The sequence below is a fragment of the Musa acuminata genome, chromosome BXJ3-1, assembly GCF_036884655.1.
Source record: "Musa acuminata AAA Group cultivar baxijiao chromosome BXJ3-1, Cavendish_Baxijiao_AAA, whole genome shotgun sequence".
Lineage (NCBI taxonomy): Eukaryota > Viridiplantae > Streptophyta > Magnoliopsida > Zingiberales > Musaceae > Musa > Musa acuminata.
In genome coordinates, this window is record NC_088349.1 from 36,283,279 (window position 1) to 36,302,791 (window position 19,513).

Consider the following 19,513-nt stretch of genomic DNA (forward strand, 5'->3'; position numbering starts at 1 on the left):
GTTGGTTAGTCTCTCCGAGGAAGCCTTGTATTACTTAGTCGTTGGTCATATCGATTCTTGCAAGCAATTGGCATCAGTACATCTCATCTCATGTGGGAGCGACACGAAGTTGGGATTAATGCTTCAGAAAATATGTGATTTTATGATATTGTTTGATGATGCCAAGGTTTAACTAACATATGGTCACTTGATCAAATACTTCGGCTGTGTCTTCTGGTTCAATTCCAACAAGTCTTGAGTTGAATGTTTTGTACATCCGTTATCCTATCATCCTTTGGGGCAAATTGTTTCTCCCAAGTGGGGTCTGATCTGAAGAGATACTTGAAGGAAAAATCCGATGCCTTGGAAAAATTATGCCAAGACAAAATTGATACTTCGTCGAAGAACCAACAGTTTCCCTGTGAAAGATTTCAGAAAGCTTACAACTATTCCACAATAATGTGTTTTAATGGGTATCAATAATCATAATAAATTTGTATAAAGAAACATCAATTTAACATCACCCTCAAATGTGTTCAACCAAGTGCGATGTCCATTTGAAGCTTTAGCAGAGGATGTAAACAGCCTTGGTAGTGCCTTCGATAAGAACATCCATTTCGGAATACATAGCTAATGAAGTCCTATTTTCGCAATATTCTTCTAAAAAAGCCATGTTTATTTGCTTTCAGATCCTCGGCTGCAATTTTACAAAGACCACCCTATTAAACCAGTAATTGGAAGAATCTCTTCAAGTCAAATTCAATACAAACAAAGACTACAAGCTTCGTTTTAGGTAGGGAAGTTTAGAAGAGTGTGTTAGTTCTTCATAAAATCACCTTTGAGCCTTCCAGCTTTGTAAAGAACTTCTTCCGCAATTGGCCTCCACTGTTCAGCGCACGAGCAGTAGATTCTCATCCCCACACTAAGTCCTCTCAACAGCTGCATTGTCCGGAGAACAGAAAATAGTTCCTCCGGGAACCTCTATTGCAGATAGACAGGTCATATTAGTAGTGTCATAAAAAGACAACTTGGAACAAGAAATTTCAGGCAGCACAGAAAGCTAACATCCTCTATCTGGCAAAAAAGACAACCTCCTAGACACTTCCAGTAAAAGTGGGCCCCGTATTAGAGATCCCTCAGAAAAACAAGGAAGGCCACTGCTGTCAAAGAATGCCAAGCAATCTAAACCTACAGCCCAGCCGATTTGCTTGTAACTTCTTTAACAAGAAAAAAGCTTATAAAGGCATAAGTTGGCACTTGTGAGCATGCCAAATGTTTTAGCGGAAAAGATGGACACCATATCATCCTCAATTGCATATATCTTGACAAATTTCCTAAAATAATGTAATTTAATATGACTGTATGTCATTCCATCGGTCATCTTGTGGTTATAAGCATTTCATAATATGGGATTTAGCAAATATTTATGTTACAATGCACTTTAGACTTTTTATCCAAATTAAGATGCGGGTATGCATTTTTTTTCTAATTTTTAATATTTTACCCTTTTGTCTGACTTGTGATTTTACATTTTAGATGTTATTTTCCCTCTAGTTTTTATCCATGATATATTGCTAGCCGTTCTTTATAGATTAAATTGTTTGTCATATCAGATACTGTATTATTTTACGGCTAAATTATCATTATCATGCTTATACTATCAATAAAATTTTAAGTATTTTTTAAATCAGTTACAATTGTCTTAACATCATCTAACATATTGTACCTAACAGGATGCTGAGTTGTTGTAATAGTCAGCATGGAAAAAAATGCTTGTAGTAAACTAAGGATAGGCTCACAATTTAGTGTGCTCATTTGTCACTTGATTTGACAATTAAACTACCATGTTATCATTTTAATGCATGCAAGTATTTCATCATGCTGACTCTAACAAAACATTCTATCAATAATTATAAATGAGAAATGATGGTACCAACAAGTTTGCTTTCTAAATTGAAAGAAGTTGAAGTTAGGGATGAGCTTCAAGTTTGCTTATTGTTTAAGGACCATTTGATTAATTTAGCATACAGAAGTTTACACTACTCTGAGGATGCATGTACCTTGCAATTTTTTAAAGGTTTTAAACTTCATAATTTTTAAATTTTACACATGGATAACTTGACTCAATCTTTGCTCTAATTCTATTCTACCAATTTGTCTTTGTTATTATATCAAATTATCAATATGATTTATTACATGCATTTATACTAACTACAGTTAAATTACACAAATTTCAAAGTACCATTATATAATACAATGTAATATTTTTGAATTAAAAATAGTCATGCAAATACTTCTCAATTAGTATTCACTAAGCACTGTCCCCTGAATGTAAATCCTAGTTCTGTCCCTCTCAAAAACCATAATGGAATAATATAATTCCTAAAACAAAAATATAACAATGATCACACAAAATTGATGCAATCAAGTTGACTTATTCAGTGTTATCCTCAGTAAAAAAGGGTTCTAAAATGCATTATAGCTTATACTGGACACTAAAGGAGTTGCCAAATGCTCAATAACAAAACCAAGTAGGTCTAACTACAAATTACTTCAATCCTGAGTGAATAACAAATAACGGTTCTTTGATGACCACAATGTGCCTAGATTACTAATTGTCCACAAACTAAACAAGATGTAAGCAACAAAATGTTCAAAAACATAGTCAAGTTATATCGAACTCACATTTTATTGAAAATAATGCCTTATCTATACTCTCCTACTTGGCATTAACTGCAGGTAATATTTCAACTTATAAGTTCATAGGCTCTAAAGATATGCTGGCCTTTATTAACAAAGGCCTATAGATCTTTATTAACAACATAACATTCTTATAAGTTCTTTATTAACAACATAACATTCTTTATATGTTATGGCACACGTACTATATCAATATATACCTATAGATCTCAATTGAACCAGTCAGCATGGACCGATAGGACGGTTGCAGCCCTCTAGGCTTCCTGTTCTGAACTTCCCAGAAGGTAAGACAACCAATACCAAGCTGCACCCTAATGGTATGCTACTGGCAGATATTTTAATAGCATTTGACAACAATTACTATATATATATATATATATATATATATATATATCTGTGAGAGAGAGAGAGAGAGAGAGAGAGAGAGAGAGCTTTAACTGGAAATACTCTATAAAAAGGAGCCATTATACTTAGCGCTTAAAGCAGAAATCCCTCGATCATATTCAGCTATCTGATATCCTGTCAATTGCATTTGAAAATCAAATTATTAAGTGTTACCTATAGTTCCATAAACCATGCATGCATAGATGTCCATGATGTTGCATCTATGACCATGATCTACCATCAATAATTTTCTGGATAACATATCATAAGAGTTTTCCAGGTAGAATCTCCATATGTTATTTTGTATATCGCAGATCAGTTCCAAGCCATGATTATTTTATTAAGCTGACAGCTGAACTAATACTAGGTCCATGCTTTGCCACATGCGGACATTATAGTCATATTCTAAGCATTTGTATACACCTAGTGTGGATATTCCATTCGAATGTGAAGTCTCACATGTTCTAAGCTTTTTCTATTAAGTCGCACATGTGAAGCCTAGGCAGTATTGTTTGAAACATGCAAACATATGACTGACACAGTTGGTAACATGATGTCAAGGACCTGTACCTTCTTGGATCATGAAACATCAATAATATCGTGTTATCTGCATCAGGTTTAAAACTTCAGTATGAAATCAGTTTCAACACTTTGTTAGACAGGGAAAATACTTGTATGCTGGGTGTTATACTATCTTGTATCATCCAGTATCACTGAAAAGGCAAAAAAAAAAGAAAAGTGACCAACACCGAGCTATATGGTTCAGTAACAGTATGTGGTTGGACAGGTAAATAACCTTCTGTACATATTGATCTGACCAATTTTTGAAACCCTAATATTCATTTATGAGTAATGATGTTTAATGAATAAATACAAAATTAATTATCATGTTATATCCACAACAGGAGATAATAATAGATTAAGCACTTAACATGGAAATTATGAAGCCTGAAAGATCATCACGTATACTACTACTAAGGATAGTGTACCTGGACAGTGATTTTGTTCAAAGAAGAGTCTTCTGAAAATGGTGAAATCATAGTTACTCCAGGAGGGAATTTAGTGTCAAACATTTTTCGTGCTAGCGTCAACAGTTCCTGGTCACCATCTGCATGTGTGCTCAAGGTTTTGATACCAAGCTCCCTACATAATTTTGTCATTTGTTAAGATAAAAATTATATGCCAAAGTTGAAGAAAAACCAGATAATATCATTTCATGTCTATAAAACTTGATAGGTAAATATTCTGACTAGAACAGAGATAAGAACTCGCTTTATAACATATATTGATCCTTCACCAACCTAACCTACTGCTTGGTTTTCCTCTTAATTAAAGAGGCTTTGGTGTAAATCTTTGTGAAGGTGGCCCAAGGACCTCACCCAGGTATATTTTTAGGTGGGGATTAGACCATCAGTCTTTTTCACGTTGGTCCTTCCTAGAATAGCGTAATACTATCCAACTAAAAGGTGAGAAATTATATACTCGACACTCAGTTTAGCCATTAGAGGGTCACTATCAGCCATAGCAAGCACAAGTTTTGCATATCCAAGCCTCAAACTGTCCGGAAGATCCTTCACTTGGCCGTAATCAAGTAAGGCAACCTGACACAAAAAGGAAAAAAAGAATATATAAGTTTAACGAACCTCGAAATTTAGATATTTGCAAGGAAATTTTCCTTGTTATGAATCACAACTGCAAGTGCGAACAAGAAAGAAATTTAGAACTGTTAGATACAAAATCATAAACAAATTGCCTCTGAGCCCTTGCAGATAAGTATGTTTCCTGGATGTGGATCTGCGTGAAAAAAGCCATTCTTTAATATCATTTGACCATATGCAAGTGTCAAACTTTTCAAGATTTTCCTGCATTAACACAAAAATTTCACTAGGAACTAAGATATCTTCCTTACCAAAAGCATCTGTTATCTACACTTTAAATACTGAATTTTTTTTAAATGTTTTATTTAATAACAAAAAGAAAACTTCAGCAAGACAAATGCAATCAGCCAATTTGAAGGAGATTAACATAATCCATGTAGTTTAAATTTAAACCATGCAGCAAGGTATTTATGCAGCATAGAAACCATCAAAGATTTTGTTTTTTCACCAAAACATATATAAAATACTCAGCTTTCGAATTTTGAACTCCACAAGAAGCATTGTCATCAATCATGTACCTATATACCAAACATAGTTGTTTTTGCACTGAAAATAATTGACTAAATGAAGAAATTTAACAAATTATCCAAAAATCATATAAAATTGACTTGAGGCTATGTTTGAATCCATAATTTGAGGACCAGTGGGATTTAATTTTGATAAGAATCTAATAATTATGGATTCATAGGACAAGTGGAGAAAGAAGACGCATAGGAGGAAAGAGAGAATAAAGGTGACAGTTGGGCTGATAACAACAAAGGTGTTGAATCCCAAGGTTTTGAATACCGGTCCGTAGAGCTCGGTACGATACGTATCGGGATGTACCATCGGTATACCTTGGCGTACCGACGGTATATCCTAAAACCTTAAAAATACCTCTACCTACCACACCGCCTCAGAAACAATCAAAATCCGGGGTAGTATCAGTCGGTACGCCTCAGTACTAGTCAGTACACCTCGGTACCGGTCAAAACACTAGTACCACTCAGTAGAGGGCGGTTCGCATACCGATATCCTCTCGGACCGGTACGTACTGCCCATACCAGGCGGTACGCATCAAAATTGAGAACCTTGTTGAATCCTTTGATGATGGGCTGATAACGACGAGGTTGTTGAATCCTTTGGTGATGAAATCACTTTGATGATGAAATTAATTAATGAATTTGATGAACTAATGCATTATTGAGACAAGTAAAAAATACTTCGACTAAGGATTCAGCCCATTGAAAGATGGAATGTCCAATCAGAGAATCGATCATCATGCCAAAAGATCATCGAGGCAAGGAATGAAACGTTGAGCCTGATGATTGATCGATGTGACGAAAATTGGACATCATGCTAGAGGTGTCAGAAATTGAACATTATGTCGGAGGATAAGATGATGTGCCGGAAGTTTCAGTAATGTGCCGAAAGATTTGATGACATACTAGAAGTTGTAAAAATATGTTGAAAGTTGCGACAACATGCCAGAAGCTTCAACAATGTGTCAGATAAGCCATTAATTATTAGAAGACTTGATCAAAGTCATATTGGGACAAATAAGGCTGGTATCCGGTTGGTTTGGAGCCCATCCATTGAAGCAAGCATTGAGCTTGAAGTTTGGTTGGACTTGAGCCCTTACTAGGTCAAACACACAACCGTACACTGCCCAAGAGTGATAGTACCACCAACACAAGAGATAGTACTGCTTGAGTCAACTGACAAGAATTGTTGGTGCTTTGTTAAATATTATGGTGGTAGTCCTACCTACAATGGTGGTACCATCCAGTGTCGACTTTTGTGGCATGCCAAAAGTTGTGATGGTAGTACCGCTCGAAGTCATTGTTAGTACCGACCATACCCTGAAATCACGAGAATTTAAACTTTTTGGTTCCACTTTTTAGGGCTTTCAGGAGCTATAAATACTCAGGTTGACTGATAGAGCATTCATTCCTTGAGTTTGCAAGTGTTGAAGCTCTCTCTTTGAGTCTTGTTTCAGTCTCCTCCACCTTCTTGAGTTGAGTTATGATTCTAAGTGGTGGGAGGTGAGAGTTCTTTGTAACAGAATTGAGTGTGGTTCTCTCCTAAAGCCTCAAAAATGAGAAGGTTGTAAAACATAGCTAATATTCATCCTTTGAAAAGAATATTGTTAGTGGAAACTGATGACCTTGAGGATTAAAAAATTGGGTGTGGACATAGGTCGTGAAGACCATTCCACTATAAATCAATGTGTCATTCTATCTCTTGCTTGTGCCTCCATGATTGCATACTTAAATTGTTATCATGTATATTTCTCACTTGTGCTTAAATACTAGGCTAATTTTGTTTCTGATACATGTTTTCTTCATTGAAATTCGAAGATAATTTTAAATTTATATAAGTGCTAATTCACCCCTTTTAGTGTCATTAAGATCCTAACAATTGAAGATTTACACCCAAGAAAGAAACAATGACATTCTCAAACATTTAAGATGTGACTCCATCACATAACCACCTATATTTATGAGACGAATTACAAATTGAAAAACTAAAATGAGGATTTTCTTACTTAAATGGATTATGATTTATTAAATGTTTTCAAACTTGATTTTCAAAAATCACTAAACCAATGGATGAATGAAATGACTTTGGAAAATAAATATTTTCTTTAAATGCTAAAACTATAAATGTTTTATTTTATGTTTAGAAAAGAATAGATTTAATCGAGTTTCTACTTGTGATATTAATATTTGACACTTTAAATCAAAAATGAAAGAATAAATAAAGTAAAAGAATCTAAGATTAATCTTTTAATTCATAATTATAAATAATTTAAAATGAATCCAAGTGAATCTATTAGTGACATGTACACCTGCTTTACAATTATTATCAATAAATTGAAAGCACTTAGCAAAAGCTATATAAACCATGAATTGGTGAGTAAGATTTTAATGCCTTTTCCTAAGAGTTAAGATCCAAAGGTAACAACGATCCTAGAAAGTAAAGATTTGAATAATGTTCCTCTTAAAGAACTCATATGATATCTCATGAAATACGAAATAACTTGAAAGTTCATGATGAAAAAGAAAACCTACCAAGAAAATGGACATTACCCTAAATCCAAAGAAGATTATCTAAAATCCAAAAAAGGTGACTCAAGTAAAAGCTCGAATGATGACGATAAAGACATCACACTTCTCACAAAAAGATTCAAGAAGTTTATAAAGAAAACAAGACAAATCAAACAAGAAAGGATGGTAAGACCAAAGAAGATTATCTAAAATCCAAATAAGGTGACTCAAGTAAAAGCTGGAGCAATGATGATAAAGACATCATACTTCTCACAAAAAGATTCAAGAAGTTTATGAAGAAAACAAGATAAATCAAACAAGAAAGGATTATAAGACTAAAACTGAGCCTAAGAAATATGTAATCATATGCTACAAGTGTAAGAAGCAAGGATACTCCAAGAATGAGTGTCCACGATTGAAGAAGTCATCATCCCTAAAACAAAAAAGTTTTTTAAGTAACATAGGATGAATTAAGTGAATCGAAGATGAAAGAGCAAGCCACTGAAGTAGTGGCAAATTATGCCCATACGACTTTCAACAATGAGATATTTAACTCTCTTGAAACATCTTTATCACATAAGAATTACTTAAACATTCTATGAATTACATGATGGACTTAAAAAGATTGGTCAAAAATATAATTCATTGGAAATGAACACTAATGAGTTTGATACATTGAAAAATGCTCAGAAGAAATGTATGTCACCATCTTGTATGTTTGAAAAACACAAAAAAAGAATAAATAAAACTATAAAATTACTTGAAAGACTTCACTTGATAGTGATGATGTAATAGAATCACTAAAAAAGGAAAACATGCTTTTATGACATATCTTAGAAAATTTTAAAGTAAAAAATAAGTTTCTTGATATTATTCTTGCTAAAGAAGGTTATGTATTTTCTAAGATATTAGCACTACAAATAGTAACATTCATCGTAAACTAAGCCAACCAAATTTGTCAAAGGACTCACATTGCATGACCATAAATCTAAAATTAAATGTAACTTTTGTAAAAAATTTGACCATCATGCTTACACATGCTCCCTTAGTAAGAATGACCATTATAAATTAATTTGGGTATAAAAAAAGAACCATAAATAATTTAAACCTAAAAGGAAGCATAGATAATGCTAAACATGAAAGACCAAAAGTTAAATAGATACCTAAACCAACACTCTTTCTTGTACATATGTCTGTAAACAAAAGCTAGAGTAAAAGATAGTAGATGCTTAAGACATACAATCAAAGATCCTACATTTTTTCAAAGCTCACTATCCAAGATGAAAATTATGCCACACAATAATAAAAGAAAAATTATCAATTCCCATACCCTTCAACCAATGTGAGACTAAATGGCCTTATTAGTGCTCCCTCCCGTAGGGGAGCTAAGGGCTCATAGCCAAGGTGCACGGCTCGGAAGCGAGTTTGCTCGACCGAGGTGCAGGCCTTGAGCCCTCCTTCTAGTGCCAATCTGATAAGGGACAATTTGGTTGGCTGACCATTGGTGCGGCCCGTAGGCTCGCGAGGAATTGCCTGCTTTGGGTGATGGGCGTACTAACACGGTTTTGTCCTTTTCAGAGCATGTGAGCTCCAAAAGGCGCCTCTGAGGGTAAGGGAGACCTGGCGGACTTATGAGCCCTTGGTTCCCATACTCCTCAACCAATGTGGGACTAAATGGCCTTATTAATGCTCCCTCCTGTAGGGGAGCTAAGGGCTCATAGCCAAGGTGCACGGCTCGGGAGCGAGTTTGCTCGGCCGAGGTGCAGGCCTTGGGCCCTCCTTCTAGCGCCAATCTGATAAGGGACAATTTGGTTAGTCGGCCATTGGTGCGGCCTGTAGGCTCGCAAAGAATTGTCCGCTTTGGACGATGGGCGTACCCGCACGGTTTTATCTTTTCGGAGCATGTGAGCTCCGAAAGGCGCCTCTGAGGGTAAGGGAGACCTGGCGGACTTATGAGCACTTGGTTCTCATACTCCTCAACCAATGAGGGACTAAATGGCCTTATCAGTGCTCCCTCCCGTAGAGGAGCTAAGGGGTCATAGCCAAGGTGCACGGCTCGGGAGCGAGTTTGCTCAGCCGAGGTGCAGGCCTCGGGTCCTCCTTCTAGCGCCAATCTGATAAGGGACAATTTGGTCGGTCAGCCATTGGTGCGGCCCGTAGGCTCGCGAGGAATTGTCCGCTTTGGGCGATGGACGTACCCACACGGTTTTGTCCTTTCGGAGCATGTGAGCTCCAAAAGACGCCTCTGAGGGTAATGGAGACCTGGCGGACTTATGAGCCCTTGGTTCCCATACTCAACCAATGTGGGACTAAATGGCCTTATCAGTACTCCCTCCTATAGGGGAGCCAAGGTGCACAGCTCGGAAGCGAGTTTTCTCAGCCGAGGTATAGGCCTCGGGCCCTCCTTCTAGCACCAATCTAATAAGGGACAATTTGGTCGGTCGGCCATTGGTGCGGCCCGTAGGTTCGCAAGGAATTATCCGCTTTGGGCAATGGGTGTACCCGTACGGTTTTGTCCTTTCGAAGCATGTGAGCTTCAAAAGGCGCCTCTGAGGGTAAGGGAGACCTGGCGGACTTATGAGCCCTTGGTTCCCATACTCCTCAACCAATATAGGACTAAATGGCCTTATTAACTATACAAAATAATCTTTATTTATTAGTTTAATAATATTATATATTTTAATATTTTAATATTTTAAAGTGCGTTGCTTCGCTCGAGCGAGTGCTTGAGCACCTTGGGCATTTTGGAACCTTGGCGCCTTTTGGCACCTAGCGCTTTTTAAATCACTGAAGAGGAAGGAACAAATGTCTAGAAAGGAAGATAGCTATGAAGGAGGAAAAAGGAAGAAGGTGAAGGAAGAAGAGGAGGCGGTGGAGGTAGAGGAAGAGGAAGCGACAGAGCAGGAGGAAGAGGAGGAGACGAAGAGAAGAGGAAGCATACCTGCAGTCAACAACACGTAGTGGGTGACGAAGGTAGGCGGTAGTGGATGGCATTCCGCACTTCCTGTGTTCATAGAAGAGGCCTCGACTTGCGTTTGCGAGCCCTAATTGATGGGTAAACCTTTTTTTTTTATGGGTCGGACAAGGCTACTCGAAACAAGGATCATCTACATCTCGATTAACACTCAGACCGATGCACCACCCATTTTGTACCGATCCAAACAAAACATCATTCCATGGTACAATCACTAATTAGTTTTATCCTCATTATATTACCCTTTAACTGTTTATAAATAGTGAGCCCAATCCTTTTTGCAAGATATTCAGGATGCAAGTTTTTATGAACTTCAATTTAGAGAATTCTCTAGAGGTATAAATGGCTGGAAAATTTTTTTTTATCCTTTTTCTTTTTTGGATTCTTCAATGGTTAGACATGTTTAGAACCTTAGTTAATTCTTTTAGCAAGGTTTTAACTCTCAGACATAGTTAATTCTTTTAGCAAGGTTTTAACTCTCAGACAAATATTGGTTCATAATCTACAAGGGGTATGATATCAGTGTGCATATATTACCCATTATCAGCTAAAGGAATTAAAGAATTAAATACCTACCAGTACCAAACAATATGGTTAGACAGACTTGTATTTGACACAATGGTTGTATCTACCCCATTGATCAAAATTATCTGGATTTTAGTTTTTTTTTCTCTTTTCAGTCCAACTTTGGTATTTAGAACCTTGGTTAACTATATAGTGGACTAGCAATGTTTTCATTCTATGCATAGAATTTGTTTGGTCTGTAAGTTTAATGACTTGTTAAGTGTTTTCTGTTTCAGATTATGGTTGTGCGTTATTTGTATATTTGTAAGATGTCTTTCTGGACATAAAATATATGTTCTTGCCCTAGGATTGGGATGTAACAAAATATCTACATATGATAAATCAGCTGCTTTGTTATCAAAAAGGAATCTTGACTCACTCAAGGTTAAAACAGATACATGCAAGTTTAATCAGATACAGCTATCATATAACAGTATAAGCAACAATTGGTATGGAACAGCATTTATTATTCAGCTATGTATATGCATACACATGCATATGTATATATGGATGTGTTCATATGTGTCTATGCATATGCAAATGTGTATACATTTGTGTATATATGTGAATGTGATTATGCTTATATATATGTACATATATTAAGCATTTGTTTCTATATGTTTATATATATACATATATATGTATAAACACAACAAACTCGGATGATACAGGAGCTTACTGCTTTGCAAGTGCCGCAAATTTACCACCAGGATCAATGCCCCTTTTTGCCATTTCATCACCAAGATTCATTATCGGGATACCATCAATAAATTCCATTGCAAAGACCTTCCTAATCAATTGGAAAAATGTTAAGATACTATATTCTTTCAAAAGCAAGAAATTGTGGAAATAATGCTTTTAATATTTGACAACAACAAATGTAAGCATGAGAAACAAATTTACAATATGACTTCTGGCTCTTAATATCTTGTACAGCAAGAAAACAATATGCCATATATCTGCATCCTTAGGCACAGCATACGGCAAGCATATGGCAGGAACTATGACCAACTGACATGATTTAGCCACAAGGAATGGATTCTCAAAACTTGATAAGGTTGCAACAACTGAATCAAATGTTTTCATAAGCCAAACGGTTTCATACTATACGTATTTAATGTCTCATGACCATAAAAATAGTGAACAAGAAAGCACGAGAGACACATGTAGGGATTTATGGGGATGCCAGGATAATCCTGATGTATTAACATTTACATCTACTGCAATTGTTATGCAGATCTGGAGAAACTGAATGTTCACAAAGAGAAAATAAGAACTGGTAAAAGAGATAAAGGAGATGATATGGTGTTAGTTTCTTTGCTAGTGTTTATTAGGACCTTATTTTGCATAATCATACTGATAATAAGGAACTTACAACAAATTGATCTACTTGACATAAAATAGCATAGATCTTTCTGAATAAACAAGGCCGCATAATGTAAGAGCAGACAACTTCTGTTTCTTTGCACATAATTGCGAAATTGAAAGTTCAAGCCTGCATCACAAAAAGGTGTAAAGTTGGACAATGTTTGCATCTTTTTAAGAATCTGCACAAAATTGCACTCCATACTGCCTATTTTGTCCGTCAAATATTAGAAACATTATTAAGTATTTAATTATAGTCCAATAGTTGACCTGCAATAGCAAATTGAGGCATCAAACAGAATGGAGCATCATGTCATATACCAACTCAACAGCTGGTAATGGAAGAGCTAGAATAAACTCTGTAAGCTCCTTCAGTCTCCAAATTTTGTCACATATTTTTCCTAGATACATTTTTATGAATGATATAATCAACTTGAGGTCTGACAATTGTACATTAGGGGTTTCAATAAATTAGCATAGCTTAGCTGGTTTTACTTTTTGTAATAGCTAGAGCCAAGTCAAAAAATTATCCCAAAGGTTAGCTATCTTATCAATATTACAGTAACATCATTCTTGATATAAGCAATTACTTTCTCATGAACTTGTTTGGTGAACATTAGTATTGACCAAAAGATATCCTAGGTTATCTGGCTTTTCATTCTTATTCTTCTACCAATTTTTTGTTTCTTGCTCTTAGACAATAAGGTCCTTTGGAGCATGGTTCGCATTACTAATCCATACCGATGTATTGACCAGCTACCAGTACGATATATACCATGCCATATCGAGCATACCGACACATGATATATGAGGGCATACCAATGTACCACCCCGTAGCGGTCCCCTGTTGGACCGTTACATACTGCCCGTATCGAGCGGTATGCCGTGGTACGGTGAACCTTGCTTTGGAGACAAGCTGACATCTTTTTCTGCATTTAACAGTTTGTACTTACGTTTACCCAATGATAGGAAGAGAAAATAAGAATGATAATTACAGTCTGTGTGTCAAATATGGAATCTCCATACTTTAAATATGCAATAGAGTTAATCAGCTGTTCAGCATGTTTGAGAACATTTGCCACCAGAAACTAGTGTACAGGAATTTAGACATGTGAGCAGCTGACATGACATCATCTCTAAATTATGTATAAAGAGATTGTTCAGTAATTTGCTGTCTGGGTCAAATGAAACAAAAATATATATTTTTTCAATGCTAGCAGCCAACCTATATGATACTGGAACAATATGTCAAATGAAACAACTCAAAACTTGCTTCTTAGCTAGAATTTGTATATACAGCAGTCAGTAGTGTTGCTAAGAAATTCAGCAAGCAACATCTAATAATCATGAGTAAACCATTGTTCAAAAGAAGATCCAGCATCACAGAGGCTTTTTAATCTGCGAAGTAAGTTCATAAATGCTTAAGATGCCAAAGTTTTTTCTCCTTAGTCTCAATGATGGACAAGATTCAGCACAAGAAATATAAAGTAAATAAAGTTGTATACATATATCCTAGACTTTTTTATCAAATGTCATGATAAAGACTAACTACAAATTTTCTCTATTCTATAATTTTACCTGGTCACCATGCCTGGAATGACACGTGGTACCAAAACAGGAACCTTCTTGTTGTTATCATGAAAAAACTTATTAATTTTTTCCATGGCTGCAGCTTCTCTCAGGAAATCAAATTCATAAGCAACCTTTAGAAGCAGGCGAACGGAAAAAAATAGTTAGAAGTAAATAACCGCAAGCGAATTGAACATGATCAGTTCTAGAATGAATCTTCTAAACCATAATTAAGGATAAGAAGATATTAGAACATATTAACATAGGAAATATAAGGTGAATTATAAAATGATCAACACTGTCATGTGTAAACTTAAAATATGATTAGATATTAATTGTGTAAATGTCATATAAAAGATATTCGATAGAAGTCTACACCATTGTAGGCAATCAGACTACCAAAATGAATGGTGATAATAAAAGTCCTAAGATGCTTTAATAATGCCATTGACTTGAAATACTTTCTGACAAATCATTCTGTTTACTGTCTGATCCAATTGTGACCATTCTAGTATATGTTATGTATGATTAATATGAATACTTAACCTTGACCTGTTAACGTGAAATAAGCAGACAGCACAGCCAAATAAGAAACAATATATTAGAAGCATAATTTTTTTAATAAAAAGAAGAAAAAGCCTGGAAATTTTACATCACCAAAAGACTTAACATACCCAATGCATGGGAAACTGCCACCAAAATAGAGAAGTATACTCCCATGCTATGAAGTCTTAGGTGGAACCCAATTGAGGAGTTTATGGTTGTAAACCATAAACTTCAGCTAGTGGCAACTTCTTAAGTAAAATATATTGGCTTGTAAAAGTTATCATCCAAAATATGGTCTGATAGTAGAACCTTCATGATGAATTTATAGTTGTTATTGAAAAGTTCAAGCATGGTAAGTCCTCAAGAACCTTGGAATCTCAAAGCTAAAATATAAAATTTAACTCCAGTGAAGGACCAAAGGACAAACCTATGATTATGGACATTCCAAATAGATCCTGTAGTTATTATATAACAGAGGTTCCTCTGAGATACCCATGTGATTAAAAATTTAACATACAACTTGCTAGACAGAAGATAGTACATAAGATTATAGAGGTATAACCAAATTCGATTAGTCCAATTGCCTACAAGATCTTAGCAGTATTCCTGTCAGCTAAAAAAGAGATTCCATGATTTATTTGAGCTGATATGGCTAATCCAATCCTAAATCTGATGGCCACCCATGGTCCTGTAACCCTAACTACAAAATGGTGCTGTTGGTGGCTAAGTCTCTTTTCTCTAAATCATAATTATGATATTCTACCTCTTGTTTCTTTTCATCTTTCTCCTAAACATTCTCTTTTACAATCTCATTTATATGCAGTATTTTTATCATTTATAAAAAAATAAAACAAAGGTTTCTTATTGCAACTTTTCATCTAATATGTAACCATGAAGTATATTTTTAAAAATAGGTATGACGAATTAAAAAGAAAACAGAAAATACTATAGCATATAGAAATACCTGTTTCTCAACTTCTTTGGTGAGTGAGAACAAATCAAAATTGATATCTGTCTTTTGTAAAAACAAGGCAAATGCTTGCAAGTTGTGAATATCTATCATCATCAAATGTTGAACCCCAGGATGTTGAACCTAGAGATTTTCACTGAAATTAATTATTATGGTAAATCAAAAATATTAAACAGCACATGTACTAAGTATGCTGTTTCTAACCTTGATTGCGACATCAGTCTTTAGACCTCTGAGTTTTGCTCGATGAACCTGCTATAATTCATCAAGAAAGATAAACAAGGTTTCAGAATGAGTGGTGAGATTGTATTCAGAAAAAGGGGCTTGTAACGAAACCACTGAAAGGAGACAAAAGTTGAATGTAGTCCGGCAACAAGCTAGTGAGTACCAATGATTAACTAAGATGGACCTTGGACAACATTTACGATGGACTAAACTAGAACTTTACTAATTTCTTTGCTTATGAAGATTTTACTATACTAACATAATATAACTTTATTAACTTGTGGGTTTTGACAACAAAATGTTAGCACCGATGGTATATTACATTTTATCATTTGGATGCTTCCAAAACATAGAAACATATTCTTGCACAAATAAAGGAAAGCCCTAATGAAGTTCTAGTAATCAGAGCAATGAGTCTAGTATTAGATATATCAGCAGTATCAGAATAATCATACTACAGACATATCAAGATTCATTCAAAACCAATAAATTAAAATTCTATGATAATTTTAACAGATATTTCGAAATGCAATGAAGTTATAGTTGATGTTTAAAAGGTGGATTATGCAGTGTTACTCCTACCCTATTAAACAGAAACTACATAAAAAGGCAGATATATTAACACTTGATGCACTAGTCCTTAACATCTAATTAGTAAACTTTATAAGAGCTATTCTTGATGGACGTTTGGTCTTATGCTTGATAAGAGATATTCTTTATGTTTAATGTATCTTTTAAAAAGAAATTGTTTTGTGATATAAAAAAAAAAAAAGAAAACCAACCCATTAACTACTTAAAACAATATAAAGTCAAATAATTAAGACTTCGATGAAAAAATACAGGCATGAGTTCAGCGCTTAGTAAATGCATTTGATCATCATTATTGAACATGCACATATATTTGAACTCTGAACAGAACCTGTGCAATTGAAGCAGATCCAAGAGGTTCAGCATCAAATTGCTCAAAAATATCACTGAAATTTTGTCCCAACTCCTCCTCCAATATTTTCTGGATTACTGAAATTGGGGTAGCAGGAGCCTTATCACATAAAGTGACCAGTCGTTTTACCCATGCTGCTGGAGCTAAATCAGGTTTTCCAAGAATCTGTGCAGCCTGACAAAATCCTGATACCACTAAGAATCAAATTTGTCCAAAAAAATTTAGTTTAGCAGAAAGAACTAAGAAGCATACAGGATTTTCTTCCCAGAAAAATCATGAGAGGATAATGTGCGGGAAGAGTTTATGTAGTTTGAGTGATAGAGGTAGAATATCTCAAAGCCTATAAGAATAAAGAAATAGCAACTATAATGCAAGGACTCTTCATTCAGGGTTCCAAATTATTTGACTGGGGAAGAATAATGAAGCATGGAATAACTATATAAGATATGCGTAGGTACGATCTATGATGCTTGTATGATACTTCTAGAGCACATGTTTGATTCTTTGAGGAACCATCTGAATTTTTTATAATCATTAAAAAAATCATATGATATTTTAGGTTTTATGATGCTTAGGCAAATTTTCTTGATGAAACTTTGTTTTACTTGGATACTGATTCTTTGATTATATAGGCAGAATGATTCAATAGATTATTACATGTTATTTGTGTTAAGCAGAAAAGATGAATGAAATTAATAAAATGAGCATATTACCAATGGGTTCTTGCTATCTTCTGAGTTTGTGACATACTATATTACCAAAAGCAAAAGACTTTTTCATCACGTGTGGCTAAAAATAGTTAGTCAACATCTAGCTTTTCCAACACATATATATATATATATATATATATATATATATATATATATATATATATATATATATATATATATACATCTTATTTTTCAAGTTTTTATGTATCCCCATATCCTTATCGCGTCATATGTTTCCTTTTTTCTTTGACAAATGGTAAGTCGTAAAGGCAGGGCGGGATTGAATCTCAAGACCTTGCACCATTTCTTTACTAGCTAAGCTATCCAGCTCCTTCAAAAATTTGTCTGAAGAGAAATTGGGACCCTAACCTGTGGCTATGGGATACACCACAATCAAACCAATGTTTAAGGTGCATATGATGTCATATGTTATAAAAATATTTTTGCTTCTAGGGGAAGACTCTTCATGGATAATTACTTGTTTTCAGCTGTTCCAGATTATGAATATGAAAAATCCATTTTAATAAAGGTTTGATATCTTCAACATAAGGAATAGTATGTGTCAACCAATCCCCAGGCATCACAGCACATTAAACAGGGAAACTCTCATTAATGCCGCAGAAAAGTGAAGGATAGATAAAAGATTGGAAGAAATTTATTTGATAATGCATGTTTTTCATATTAAAGTATACAGAGGTAGGTAATGATTATATGCAAGGCAGCCAGAAGAGTGTTTGAAATGAATTTTTAGATCATTATAAACGCTAGGAAAGAAAGAACACAGGTTGTGAACTAAAAAATTCTTCTTGCTAAGGAAATAACCTTGAGAGTATCAACTCAAAGACATCATTCTGGGAAATCAAGCAATTCATTGCTCCTAATGAGATCATTTTCAAGAAAGCCTCATTTCGCCCACAACAGAGAGACCATCCATTTAAAAGACATCTGCAAGCACGAAGAAGACCAATCCGGTACCTTTAGGAAGAGCCCACCAAGCTCAGAGCAGAGGGAGTACATCTTAACGGCCGCGATCTCGTGCTGCCTCTCCCACATCGCCTCCCGCTTCTCCGCATCCTTGACGAGACCCGCTCGGAACTGGCACACCTGGTCACACCCAAAACAGCAAATCCAAGAAGCCCATTAAGATCGAGACTATGGGACAGGAAGAGCGAGGAAGGGGAGACCTTGTAGGTCGTGTACACGTCGACGGCTCGAACCCAGAACTGGAGCGAGCGGTGGCAGGGGGCAAGCTGGGCAGCGAACTTCTCCCGGAACTCTCGAAGCCCAAGGGTAGGCATTTCAAATGGCGCTTCGAGCGAGGACGGGGGTTTCTAGGTAACGAATCGGAATCGGGAACGAGAGGTAGAGGAGAGAGATGTAGCAGATTAGATGGGAATTCATCGCGTGCGGGCAACAGACCTGCGTTAATCCTTGGAGGTACTTGCAATGGCTCGTCCAGGGTACGATCGATGTCCACGAGAAGGGAAGCGTTACTTGATGTGCATAAGAAGGTGCGTGATCTATTTGAGCGACTAAAAATAAAAGAAAAAAAAAGAATTTATTGATAATTTATTAGCGTTCACGTGGATGATAGTTATCAAAATGACTACGTTTGCTACCCGCTTATACGTTGTTCTCATATTTATTCCTCAAATTTATGTTTAAGATATATTTATATCTCTCCAAAACATATATATATATATATATATATATATATATATATATATATATATATATATATATATATATATATACACGAGGGAAAAATATGATTGACATATATGTGTGTTGACTGAAATATCTCTAGGTATAAATACTATACTCCCGAGATGACAATATTGTGCTCGTTGTTAGAATCTTAAAAGCTTTAAGAGGAGAGGGTGAATTAATACTATTGAAA

The 19,513-nt window shown here is 35.3% G+C and overlaps 1 protein-coding gene across 2 annotated transcripts; it reads right to left on the reverse strand.

The window, feature by feature from the left end:
* Positions 1-374: 374 nt before the first annotated feature.
* Positions 375-19,103, reverse strand: LOC135581974 (uncharacterized). 2 transcript variants are annotated; one of them, XM_065137081.1, is made up of 12 exons: positions 18,798-19,103; positions 18,589-18,717; positions 16,883-17,077; positions 15,943-15,990; positions 15,733-15,861; positions 14,232-14,356; positions 11,968-12,078; positions 4,817-4,925; positions 4,546-4,664; positions 4,053-4,206; positions 816-960; positions 375-676 (listed from the first exon to the last, which is right to left on the reverse strand). In XM_065137081.1, the coding sequence occupies exons 1-12, from the start codon at positions 18,909-18,911 to the stop codon at positions 621-623; spliced, it is 1,434 nt and encodes a 477-aa protein (XP_064993153.1). In that variant the 5' UTR covers positions 18,912-19,103; the 3' UTR covers positions 375-620. The 2 variants fall into 2 exon arrangements, with proteins under 2 accessions (XP_064993153.1, XP_064993152.1); XM_065137080.1 differs by having other exon boundaries at positions 15,943-15,993.
* Between the last annotated feature and the right edge of the window lie 410 nt (positions 19,104-19,513).